This window comes from Falco rusticolus, chromosome 1, assembly GCF_015220075.1.
Source record: "Falco rusticolus isolate bFalRus1 chromosome 1, bFalRus1.pri, whole genome shotgun sequence".
In the NCBI taxonomy this organism is placed as follows: Eukaryota; Metazoa; Chordata; class Aves; order Falconiformes; family Falconidae; genus Falco; species Falco rusticolus.
In genome coordinates, this window is record NC_051187.1 from 114,819,541 (window position 1) to 114,832,800 (window position 13,260).

Genomic DNA, 13,260 nt, shown 5'->3' on the forward strand with positions numbered 1-13,260 from the left:
CTCATGGGAAAAATAATAAGGAATAGTCTGGAAAAAAAACCAACCCTATTAACAGGAGCGCAGGTGGAATTCATAATTTTCTCTCTGGGTAAGATTCTTCACCTGTGCTTTTATCCCTGAGATGTCTGTGCTACTGCTGCTGCCTTGACCCGTGAGGCCATACCCTTGACTTTCAAGTACTGAGGAGAACAGCAGTGAAGTGTGATGCCCTGTGTATGTGCAAAATGAAGAGCAGATTGCTAAGGATAGGCTCAAGACACTGCTTGACCTGACTTACAAGTCATCAGTCAGGAAGAGCTACTTAACAGTGGGACTCTTCATGACATATAATGTACCTCTGCAAGAGTTTAGGAGGTGGTGACATACATAAGAAGTTACCTGCAAGCATTTCTAAGAAGTGATAAAAGCGTTAATGCAGCTTCCTAATGCTCTTCCATTTTCCTAAAATTCATATGGCAGTATGTGTTTTGTGCGTAAATAACTTGAGTACTAATAGATAAGAAAAACACCCAGGCTGTAGGAGAACAAGTAGAGGCATGGCATCTGCCATAACAGAAAGGTGTGTAAATGGTAGTAAAACTGAAAAGTTCTACGTTTTAAAAGGTGTGAGACAAAGGGATTCAGCTCAGTTACACATGAAACTGTAATTCTCCAGCATCTGTCGTCTTACTAGAAGGTAAACCAGAAGACAGCAAATGCAAAGTTTGCCTGTTTATGGCCTGGCTCACAATTCATCCGGTACTCTTTTTGGAATTTCACTGGCTGTGTGTTGAGGTGATTTAAGAGTCAGTGTTCTCTCTTTCTTATTTTGTGGGGGTTTTAACTTTAAAATTGGACATGTCTCAATGCTGTATATATGCTTATTGCTACTAGAATAGTCACTTAATTGTTGTTAATTCTTATCAGTAACATTTTCCTAAGACTGCAGAATGTTGTAAGAAGGACCAAGCTTAAATACATGCACTCTCTAGTGTGTGAACTGAAAATATTTTACTTTGCATTCAAAACATTTTTAAAAATACAGACTCATTTCAAACAATACATTTGCGTCAGAATATATCTTCAAGGAGAAAACTTCCGGAAATCATGCGGTCCTCTTCCTTCAAGCAATTGTTTAAGAATATAAGGCATTACTGTGTATTCCAAATAGAAAAATCATATAAATAGTTGAAAAATACTGACATGTCTGAACAGCGTCATGCAACATACTCTGAAGGAGAGAATAACTATACCTGATATTTCCAGTGTTGGTGGTTGTTGTCATTTAATGTGGAGCAAGGGAACTGATAAAATACAGAATAAGAATATCCTGGGTTTTATCTTTATGGAAGAATAAGTGTTACAAAGAAAGTACCTACTTCCTTTCCATCTTTTAGTATACTGTTTGTAGAAGGATATAAATATGGGGTGTTTTGATTTGTAACAGGCATTTCTATGTAAGGGTAAGCTCTAAATAAATATATTCGTCCTCCTTGAGGAGGCTTAAGTGATCCCTATGGTTAGGCTGTTCCCTGAGAACAGGGAGCACCCGAAACTCATGAGGACTGTTCAGTTCTTCTCATGACATATCATACCAGTTTTCAGGAGACTATGCTGTATGCCACAGCATCAAGGAAAAGTACCCAAAATCACTTGATAAACTGTACAGTATAACACATGTTTAGCTTTCTTGCTTCTACAGGAATACTTTTTTGACAAAACACCTTATACTATTATGTTTGGACCAGATAAATGTGGAGAAGATTACAAACTACACTTTATCTTCAGACATAAGAATCCTAAAACTGGAAAATATGATGAAAAACATGCAAAACGTCCAGATGTAGATCTAAAAAAATTCTATTTGGACAAGAAGACACATCTATATACTCTAGGTACTGTTTAATTCTTGAAAGTTTAAATTGGAAAGATTAAAAATGTATTTCTGTCTGCTGAAGCTTCGTATTTGTTTGCGTTTTTGTTTGTTTGCTCATTCTGAGGGGTGGCTGCTTAATGGTTTGTGCTTAAATGATGTAATGACTGGGCTTAACTGCAGGACATAAAAGTGGCTTTCAAATGCTGCTGTTTGATATTCGATTACAGGAAAAAACATACCAGCCCTAGCCAGCCTTTAGTGTGAAGAATTGCTTAGTACTCCAGGTACTTATCATGATAACAATATTTTTGTTAAGAAAAATATTAAAAGACACATACAACTGTTGAATACTCTGGGAAGACATTAAGAATTCACAGGAATTCAGTTAAATCTGCAGCACGCCACCCGCCACTCTCCTCCATGTGTTAAGATTTTTTTCGCTAACACCTGCATCTGCAGCAGTGTGCATGAACAGATATGTTAATCACATTCTCTGAAGGTGAATAAATGAATATGGACGGGGTTTAATTCATGGGACATCTCTTTCTGTACCAATGAACAGTACAGCAGAGATAAAAGTTGAATTTCTTGGTTCTTCCCCCCCCCCCCCCTTTCTAATTTCTGTGGAAGAATAAACAGTCAGAGAAAGGCTCATCTGTGGCATGCTGCAAATACAGCAAAATTGACTGTACTTTTGAACTTCCATTGCGTAATAATGGAAGGCATATTCAACTGTTGTGCCATGGGAAAACACTGTTTTTTAAAATAGATTACTGTAGTGTGCCATGGCAGACTTTCACTTTTAGATAGTATGAATAAGTGAAAGTAAACACTGTCCTTGTGGTAAGGGAATGCATGTGTTCTTGTGTTTGGGCTGTTCTTAAGAAATTATGATTAAAATTACTTAAACTTGGATTGCATTTATTCTAATTGTTCAAATAGACTCCATAGAGCTGTGTGATTCTAATGCGACTGATAACAGAAGTTTAAAAATAAATTCTTTGTATTGTATCTAAAGTTATAGGGGTGTTTAATTTTTGCACTTATGTATATTTTAATACTGTTAAACTTCTAGGCTGCAAGAGCTAAATTACGTATTACCAGACTGTCATTGTAACGCTGTTACTCTGGTTTTCATGATCCATCTTTAGAAAACCATTTGTAAAAGTGGAACAGTATTTATTTTGAATTAATAACTGTTGTTGTGTTGAATGGACATTTGAATATACTTGTTAAGCACTTACAAATATGCTTACGGGCTATGAGAAATGGATCTGGATACAATGTCTGTTACTGAGTGACGCTGCCTAGTTCTGTGACCCTGGCTTCTCAGTTATTCACACTTGCTAAAATACTTAAACATTTGAAGAGGATTTTCTGTACTTGCAGTCTGGCATTTGAGGGAAATAGCTATCAGAGATTTGAATCGGAGAGAAATTACTTCTTTGATGATCCTTCAGCTGTGTTGCTGACACAGTTCTTGTATTTCTATGCTTTCAAGTGTGAAATTGTAATTTGGTAGCAGAGATGCCTTTTGGGGCAGAGGTTTGTCTTTGTCTCTATTTTTAAATAAATAAATGAAGCAGAATTTTGGCTAAGTGGTAGGTTTTTGAAAAATCTCTTAGAATGTGCTTGGATGTGATCCAGCAATTGGATTTGTTAGAGGCTTCATTTTGGGGGGCCTGACGCTGGTCATACGTTGTGCAATTGTAGCCACTTTAATGTTTTGTGTCCAGATCCAGTACCTGAGTGGGGAGTCTGTCTCTTGCTCTGCTATAGCGAGGATCCTGTTTGCCATTAATTGTCTGAGTCTGTGTTTATTATATAGGTTTTGGTTAAAGATATTTGTAAAGTGAATGCTTCCCTTATTCCTTTAATACGAATTTCTTCAATGTAGTGCTAAAGCCAGATGACACATTTGAAATGTTAATTGACCAATCGGTTGTTAGTAAAGGAAGTCTTCTTGAGGATATGGTTCCTCCAGTAAACCCTCCCAAAGAAATAGAGGATCCTAGTGATAAGAAGCCTGATGATTGGGATGAGAGACCAAAAATACCTGATCCAAATGCTGTCAAACCAGATGATTGGTGAGGAGAACATTTTTATCTGTACACTACTTCTCACACGCAGGTTGTTAATTTGAAGGATTTGACTGATTTTATTTTGGTTTTTTGCTAATGACAATGGGATTGTGTTTCACTACTAAAAGCACTAAAGTTGAAGACATAATTGTTGTGGGTACAAGGATCTGGTCATCTTCTAAGGAGAGAAATAAAAATTGTGCTTTTTGCTGATTTTGTACCTTCCATGATAGCAGTTAATAGCTAAGATTACTGTACCTGAAAGATTAGGAAGAGGGGTGGTTTTTTTTCACTGAATAGTCTTAATTTACCTTCAGTGATTTCTGCTTCCTCAACTGTGGTTCATGTGGTAATGTGGGAAGAGGAGGGAAAAACTTAATAGAAAGACCTGACTGACACCTTCTATTCTGATTGATGGTAGCAATTTCTGGGCTACGTAGTACTTTGAAATAATGTAAATACAACTCAGATATTTAGAAACAGTTAATTGGATGTTTAATTTGGTGTGTCTAATTCTGTGGTGCCTATGAAAATAATCCCTTTCATGCCAGTTTGAGTCCTTTGAATGGAGTGTTGGTTCAAAGTCAGGCTGCTGTATTTCCTAACATAAGTCTGTAATTGAAGGGATGAAGATGAGCCTTCCAAAGTAGAAGACCGTGATGCTGTTAAGCCCGAGGGGTGGCTTGATGATGAACCACAGTATGTTCCAGACCCTAATGCAAAAAAACCCAAGGACTGGTAAGAACCTGGTTCAGTAAGTGCAGGTGGCTAATGCATCTTACAGGTAAGCCCACCTATTCTCTGTGGCAAACTAGGAGTTGTGGATCAGAATTCAATCCAAATCTTACAGTCTTTTGAGGCAGTAAGTTGGAATGTATAAGGTATGGCCAAATATTTGTTGGTTTGGGACTGCTTTTAGAAAAACATGAACGTGTCCGTTGCCTTTTGTTCTCTGAAGATATATAAACAAAAACAGAATATGAAGAGTGCCTTTGAGAGAATTTGCTACAGTGTTAAACCATGAAAGAGTTTTACATGATAATTTCAAGTTACCAATTTATAGTCTCAAGGGTATTGCTAAGCTTCTTACAGAGAAGTGTTTCAAGTGGCAGTTAGGAACTTACGACCTTTTAAAAAAAAAACCCAACAAACCCAAAACAAAATGGTGTAGTACTCCTTAAAAAAAAAAAAAAGGGGGTTTATACTGTTGGGTAAAGTTCTGTGAGCTGGTCAGAATTCTGCGGTTGTTATAGCAAAATGTGTGTGGACCCTAACTTCAGACTGAGTGTTAGGGCTCAGGCTAGTCCAGTCTCAAATAGGTTGTTGGCAATTTATTTTTTTTTCCTGTAGGGATGAAGAAATGGATGGGGAGTGGGAAGCTCCTCGGATCCCTAATCCAAAGTGTGAGACTGCACCTGGTTGTGGACACTGGGTGCGTCCTATGAAGAATAACCCAAACTATAAAGGAAAATGGAAAGCACCTCTGATCGATAATCCTAATTATCAGGTAATAGCAATATTGTAGGTTGTTAAAAGGTAGAGATTTCAACAGAGCGAGCGAGTCAAGTGTATTTATATTTAAATATAAAGTATATTTAGCTAGGCTCTTTCACAGTATATTTATATTTAAAATGAGTTTGAATACACTCACTGAACGTTTTGAGCTTTTTTGTATTGAATGCACCTTTTTTTCTTCACGTATACTAGAAAATAGAAATGCTCTCTATAGTAAAACACTTTCTCTGTTGGAAGTTGCTTTTGCAATGATTTGCACTGGTACCGCTTATTCAATGTGCTCTGTAGAATTGTATTCTCAATTATGTTATCGTTTAATGAAATACTTTTCTCTTTTGTTGGGGTTTTAAGTATGGGTCTGTTAAAAGAATGAAACCTTTCAGTAAGCAGATTGATGTACTAGGTCAAGCTTTAGAGGAAGCATCAATTTTGGATAACTAAATTCCCCTCCTCCCCTCCAGATATAAGAGGTAGTCAGTTGGATATTAAAGGTAGTTACATTGTATTAGTTACGGCTGGGGATTGTGTTGAGCCCAAGGTCCTATAAGCACATTTGTAAACAAAATTTGGCTCTGATTTGCACAGGCGTTACAAGGCTGAATTTTTCTACCCTAAGATTTTCACTAACCTGTCTGGTTACAGTCGCTGTCAGTTTATATACTGGAAGGGACCGTGTGGATCATGGCAGGTATTTCCCCTGCAGTCTTAGGCCAGTAGGCAATAGATGCTTACCTCGGAAGATTTCATCACTGGCCACAAAATATTGTACATTTACGAAAATGTATATGCTGTATTCACAGAATCAGAGAACAATCGGGGTTGGGTGGCACCTCCGGAGACCTCCCAGCCCAACCCCTGCCAAAGCAGGGTCACCCAGAGCGGGCTGCACAGGATCACGTCCAGGCGGGTTCTGAGTGTCTCCAGAGAAGGAGACCCCCCGGCCCCTCTGGGCAGCCTGCCCCAGTGCTCTGCCACCCTCACGGTGAAGAAGTTCTTCCTCCCGTTCAGAGGGAGCTGCCTGTGCCTCAGCGTGTGCCCGTTGCCCCTCGCCCTGTCGCTGGGCACCGCTGAAAGAGCCTGGCCCCGTCCTCCTGCCGCTGGCCCTGAAGATGTCTGCAGCCATCGATCAGAGCCCTCTCAGCCCTCCCTTCCCCAGGCTGAGCAGCCGCGGGTGTCCCAGCCTGCCCTCCCCCGGGAGGTGCCCAGGCCCCTCACCCCCTGCGCAGCCCCCGCCGGGCCCTCCCCAGCAGCTCCCTGTCTCTGGAACTGGGGAGCCCAGCGCTGGGCACAGCACTCCCGGGGCGGCCTCCCCAGGGCCGAGCCGAGGGGCAGGATCCCCTCCCTGCGCCTGCTGGCCACGCTCCTCCTCACGCCCCCCAGGGCGCCACCGGCCTCCTGGGCCACCGGGGCTGGCTGCCGGCCCAGGGGCAGCTGCTGTGCCCCGGCACTGCCCGGCCCTTCCCCGCAGAGCTGCCTCCCCGCAGGCAGCCCCCAGCCCCTGCTGGTGCGTGGGGCTGTGCCCCCCCAGGGCAGGGCCTGGCACCGGCCTCTGCTGGGCTCCATCAGGTCCCTCCTGCCCAGCTCTCCAGCCTGCCCAGCTCTCGCTGCATGGCAGCGCAGCCTCTGGGGCATCAGCCGCTCCTCCCGCCTTTGTACCAGCCACCAGCCTGCTGAGGGGACGCTCTGTGCCTTCGCCCAGGTCACCGGTGAATCAGCTGAACGGGACTGGGCCCGGCGCTGAGCCCTGGGCAGCACCGCTGGCCACAGGCCTCCAGCTGGGCTCTGCGCTGCTGGTCGCAGCCCTCTCAGCTCCGCCGTTCAGCCCGTTCTCAGTCCGCTCACACTGATGAACAAAAGCCAAAACTCTGTATTACGTAGGGAGAGACTATGGGAAGAAGTAACACCAATGTCTTACTTCCCTGCAGTATTTCCTAGGCTTACTCTAGGAAGCTTACAAAGTCTGTGCTTGGAACCACCAGTACCAGGAGGACAAGAGGTACTTTGTACAGTCAAGTTACTACTGTAACCCTGTGTGGGCAAAACCCCCTAATTTTAAGAGGTCTGCTCTAAGCCAGAAAATTGACACCCATCTGCCGGTCTCTGGTTTTTATGGAGGTTAAACCCTACTGCTTGTCTTTTTAAATTATGCATTTAAAATAACCAGGAAGTTCTAATTATTTTAAAATTTGTTTCAGTTGGTTTGTTTTTGAGTTGGGGATAGGTAACGCGATTACATCCTTTTTCCTTAAAAGGGGATCTGGAGCCCTCGAAAAATACAGAACCCAGACTATTTTGAAGATCTTCACCCATTCAAGATGACCACTGTCAGTGCTATTGGTTTAGAACTCTGGTCTATGACACCCGATATCTACTTTGATAACTTCATTATATGTTCAGAAAAAGAAGTAGCAGACCGTTGGGCAGCAGATGGCTGGGGCTTGAAGAAATTCGTAGCAAGTGCTAATGAGGTATAAACTTCACTACGTTCTCGATAGCTGAAAGCAGCGAGTAAGACGTGCAACGGTTGGAAGAGTTTTCTGTCAATTAATGCTGACAATATTAATTTGTCTTCAGTTAATAATCTTGCTGAGTAACTATGATAGGGTTTTTCCTGTAGTTTGGCATTTAGCCCTTCCTAGATCAATATGCTCTTTGATTTAAAAGGTTGTAACACCTTCCTTAAACACCTAGCAAGAAATGGGCCGCGTTACAGTTAATGGGATTTCTGCTTTTCATGGTGATGCTAGAAATTCAGTTCCTGTCAGCAAATGGAAGCTGAGTTACTTACACTCAAAGACCTCTTTTTTTCCCCCCCCCTCCCCTTGTGGCTAACTCCATTATAGATGTTCTTTAGATATTCCTCATGGGAGACAAACGGATATATAGTCATATGGTTTTTTTGTTTAGTAATTTTATGGCTCTGGCTGCTCTAGACGTACATTATGCAGCTCTGAAAATAGTGCACGTATGTTTACGGAGTTGCATCTGTTCTTCTGTTTCTACGTCTGCATCCACATTTTGTTTGTATACTGCACTTGGCCAGCTGCCACAGGTTTTTCTAGATCTCTGGCCTGTGCTGTAGGATGAACTTGTCCTGACGTGTGGGACCCTGAGCCCCTCTAGTGGCTGCCTTTACTGACTACAGTTTCTTTCTATCAGGCCTGTGTTTTCCTTGAGTGGCAAGAGCAGTTGTGGGAAAGAAGCGATGGGTTGGTGGCAAATGTGGCCAATTCCTGACAGCTGCTGTTTGTCACAGGATGAGCAAGTAGCAACAGCAAATCGGCCCATGCAGTGAGGAAATCCACCTCTTCCCGGTGTCTTTCCCTTTTCTGAAATCTTTTGGGTTTATGTCTGGACTTGCATCTGTCCCTGCATGCACAATAGCAAAAAACATTCCCTTGAGACTCCTCCCTCCCCTGTGCCTCTCAAATGTCCTACCTTAGCTGCTGATGTACCCTTTTCAGAGGTCTTACTGGACCAGGCACTTGCCTTCCTACCTCTACCGTGTAAGTCAGAACTGGGCTGGGAGGACAGTTTACGCCCTGAATAATCGGCTCTCAGGGGAGAGACTATGGTAGTACAGACGCAGCAAGACATTGCTCTTCAGGAGGCCGGCTGATGCTCTGAGGTTCTTGATGCTTCGGGATCTTTCAGCTGACTTAGTACAGCATGGGGAGAAAATAGCACAGCTGGGAAGGGTGTAAAGTGGGAGGTTGCCAAGACTCCAAATGCCACTTTACAAAACTGAGTAGTGGCCGGTCTGGTATGTTTGGAGTACCAGGTTTGTTCCTTCTTACCCAGCACCTGCTGTTTATTTGCAGTGTGTTAAGCTGTTCCTTTACGACTACCGAAATAGATATTGTTTTAGTCATTAAAAAGCGAAGGTAAAGAAGGGTTTACTTTGGGCAAGGTAAAGCTTAAAATATATACAGTAGACTTTTTAAACCTATTAAAATGTTGAAAAGGACGTAAATGCAAAATTTTTTTATTACTGTTTTTTAATACAGCCTGGTATGTTTAGTCAACTGGTGACTGCTGCGGAAGACCACCCATGGCTCTGGGTTCTTTACATCTTGACATTGGGTCTCCCCGTTGGCCTAGGTGTGTTGTTTTGCTGGCCAGCAAAGGTTAGAGAAATTTACTGTATTTTTATTTGGCTTTATTCTTAATATTTTATTTGACAACTCTGAGCATCTGTGCAATAAGATGCACTTTTAATGTGCTGTTGATACTGTTTAGCTTACAGTGGCTGTTATGTGTAATTCTTAATTTCAGCTTAAATGTAAATTGATTCTTAATCTGTTGTAGAAAACAGATGAAGATATTGACTTAAAACCCCCTGATATATCTAAGCCAATTACAAAGGGAGAACCAAAACAAGAGAGAGAGGAGTTAGAAGATGATGAAATGGCAGAAAAAGAAAACGAAGAAATTGCTGAAGATGGTAAGATGAGCAAGCCAGCTTGCAGCCTGATTAAATATAAAAACATGAATAGGACTAGTTCACAGCTTACATTGCCAATAATTACAACCAGTTGTTTTAGAAGGTGTGAAACCAGCCTTGCTCCGGGTCTCCTTTTTCTCTTTGGCAACCTCCAGCGAGTGGTGGTCCGTGGCTAATAGCTCTTTGATAATACAAGCGGGAAGTATGGCTCTCCTTAGTGCTTTTTCACTTTCAGTCAGTTAACGTGCCTCCAACAGTCATGTTTGTAGACAGTGATGCATATTTTCTCCCTTCTAAATATTTCATGTATCGACCACATTTGAATGGTTCAGATTTGGGTACATGAAGTGTTTAAAGTCACATTGTTGTTTTTAAAACGTGTCTGGAATAGCTTTAAGCCTTAAATGTAAAGGTTTCGGCTGATGCATCTGTGTCAGGGTTTCTACCTGGAACTATTCTGTTGGTCACTGATTTTAGTAACTCTTCATAAAGCCTGAAAACGTAGTAGAATTGCAATACTGAAGTCCGCTGCTTCCTTTGTGTTGCCTTCTAGCAACGCACTGCATACCTGCCGAGGTCTGCCCTGCTGCCCCAAGGGAGAAATTAATGATTCAGTAGTTGAGCTCTGCTTTGGCATCCAAGGAGAAAATAATGTTCTGTTACTGTGCCAAAGATTACTGGTACTATTCAACTATGGCTTTGAGGTTCTCTTAGCTTTTCCCAGAGTCTATAGGAATGGATAAAAAGCAAATCACCTAACCTACAGTACAAGATCTTGACTTCCACAAGAAAATCCTTAGCCTCAGACCTCTGCAAGATTCTGCCCCTTTACTTTTCCTCGGAAGGAACAAAGAAAGTGTCAAGTGACTAGCATGGAAAGCTAGAAACCTAGCAGATGTTAATTTTTTTGTTTGTTTTTTCTTTCTTAGTACTGACATCACTTTGTGTTACTGACTGAAACTTTGTGGGTTTCATCTGTCTCTGCACTGTGTTCCATGAGTGCTGACGGCTTCTGCCTGTATGACTTCAAAGTTTGCTCGGCATCCCCTCAGATATTCCCACGCCACTACTTAGAGAATGGAGTACATTGTTGGCGCAATGCTTGCCGCATCACGCTTGGTCCATCTGCCTTACCTAGGCCTTTAATTATTGTAGTTATGCTACGTGTATTTTTTACATTAGCATAAACTGTAGGTACAGCACTTCAGCATTGTAACTTCCTGCATTTTATATCTGTCTCTTATATGTGACTGCTGTTTGAATTTATATGGTTACTTTTGTTTCGGTTTTACTGAGCTGAAGCAGTAAGAATTGGAGGTGTCGGTGGTGTTGGCTTTGTGATTTTGTTTTTTTAACGCTGAAGGTGGTGCTTATGGGACGCAGGCATGACCTGACAAGGACAGAATTGAGCACTGCTTCATTACTGTTTGTAACTGAGCCACTGGCAGACTGTTAGTTGTAAATTGCCATCTTACGTCCTTTCTGTCAGATGCGGGTATGATTTCTTGTTTGCTCTTGATAGAAAGTATTGCAAAGGGTACTCAATTTCTAGAAATTTTCACTTTAAGACCTCAGTTTGAAGTAGAGTCTTGCCAAATCTCAGTAACTTCTCTTTGAATCATGCTGTGGTTGCTGAGGTTTAGCTTTTATAACGAGCACAGATACCTAAAATGCAGGCGTGGGAGTGCTTGCTTGTAAGTACTGAAGCCCAAAAACTAGAAATCAAAACAGTTGGGTGCCTGGCCTCCTTCATAAAACACGCAGAATCTATAGAGTTGGTTACCCTAGAAGGGCAACCTATGTGCTGATCAGAGAGCAGCCTAGAATTCGCGATACTTTGGGCACGCATTATTCTAGTGCAGTGACGTGGCCCCAGTAAGAAAGCAGAAACCCCCTCTGTTGCTTAGCCTATGGTTTGTCCAGGGAATTCTGGAGAGTAAAAATTTTTACAGCTCCCCTCCTTCTTCTCCAGTCCCTGTCAGTTCAAAGGTCTAACTGACTTCAGGTCTCATAGAAAGCTTACCGATTTGTGGGTAGTGGGCATATTTCAGGTGAGCTGAGGGAAGTACAGTGCTTTTCTGACTGGTTTCTGTATTGCAATAATGCCTAAGAAGGGGGTAAGCACAGAGCTGCTTGTCCCGCAACCAAAACAGCGTGCCAAAAGAATTCCCTGCTGCAGAGGGGATTACCTTAGGATGTAGGTGTCCCCCACGGTGGATGACTGGTGACTGCAGTATTGTACTTTGCCAAGTCAGAATTTAGGCAAAGATCTGTGATGCCCGAGTTGTCCTGTTTTGGACTCCAGTCTCAAACTGTGTAATAGAATACTTGGACTTCAGCACTTCCCTAAAGGAAACCAACTTAAGGTTTTCATTTTAGTCAGTCACTTACAAGTCTGAAGAGAGCATATGCTGTTGCGAAAAGAGGCTAGTTGGAAGCTGTTAAAATTCGTTATTAGATCCGACGGTGATCGATTTCTACTAATTCATGAGAATTCTACTCTGGATCACAGAGATGTTTTTATGGGTTATTGTAAACAAGCAGTTCCTTCTAAGACCGAAATGGGCTTCTTTTCCTTACTAGTGTGCCTGGATGTAGTGCATTTTTAATGCAGTTATGTTTACAAAGTAAAATTAATTTCTTCGCAGAAGAGGAGGGTGAAGGTGGTAAAGATATTGATGATGATGAACAGCAAGAAGAAAATGAAGTTGCAGATGGAAGTCAAGAAGAAGGTGATAAGTCAAATAAATCTGGCTCAGAAGATCAGGTAAGCTCACGTTTTGTCTGCCAGTTTTGTCTTTGCCCTTCTCCAACATCGCACCTCTAAGCCTGGTTACCTACAGGAAGAGAGTTCTTCCGTTGAGCCATTAAACCAATCACGAGGCGGGAATGTGTTTTTATTTGTGTGACGCCGCAAATGCTCTGTGTAAGTCTGTGAAATATGTCTCTTTCTGTGCAATTTTGGCTAGGAGGTGATATTTATTGTAAAGTACGGCTGTAGTATAGAAGTGATCGTGCAGGTCTCTGAACATGAAGCATTTTTACAGGAGTATAATTTTTTAACAGATTATTAAATGTATTGCAAGTCTTGAAAATTCGGGTGCTGTGGTAGACGTCAATCTCTTTATCACGATACTTAACAGAAAATATGTTTCTAACTGAATAGCCCTTCAGTGAGACACAGAAAAACCTTAAGCTTCCAGGTTGGTTTTTTTTTGATTGCTAATTCCAAAATAAGGTTTTAAGCAAAATGACCATACTGGTTTTGAATTCAGCACTTGCAATTACATTTTTCTTGTGCAGATTAATCCGGTCACTAGATAATCTGTAAAATGTTTTCATTAAAATAATATTGTAGAATGGAA

The 13,260-nt window shown here is 41.8% G+C and overlaps 1 protein-coding gene across 5 annotated transcripts in view; it reads left to right on the forward strand.

Annotated features, from left to right (window-relative positions):
* The window catches only part of LOC119152287 (calmegin-like), a 30,860-nt gene that overhangs the window by 15,594 nt on the left and 2,006 nt on the right, over positions 1-13,260 (forward strand). For all 5 annotated transcript variants that reach the window (XM_037397406.1, XM_037397398.1, XM_037397389.1 and 2 more), the window contains 8 exons: positions 1,682-1,874; positions 3,753-3,942; positions 4,561-4,674; positions 5,287-5,443; positions 7,704-7,919; positions 9,459-9,578; positions 9,760-9,895; positions 12,544-12,662. In XM_037397406.1, the coding sequence (XP_037253303.1) occupies positions 1,682-1,874; positions 3,753-3,942; positions 4,561-4,674; positions 5,287-5,443; positions 7,704-7,919; positions 9,459-9,578; positions 9,760-9,895; positions 12,544-12,662 (1,245 nt within the window). The remainder of the gene's footprint in view (positions 1-1,681; positions 1,875-3,752; positions 3,943-4,560; positions 4,675-5,286; positions 5,444-7,703; positions 7,920-9,458; positions 9,579-9,759; positions 9,896-12,543; positions 12,663-13,260) is intronic.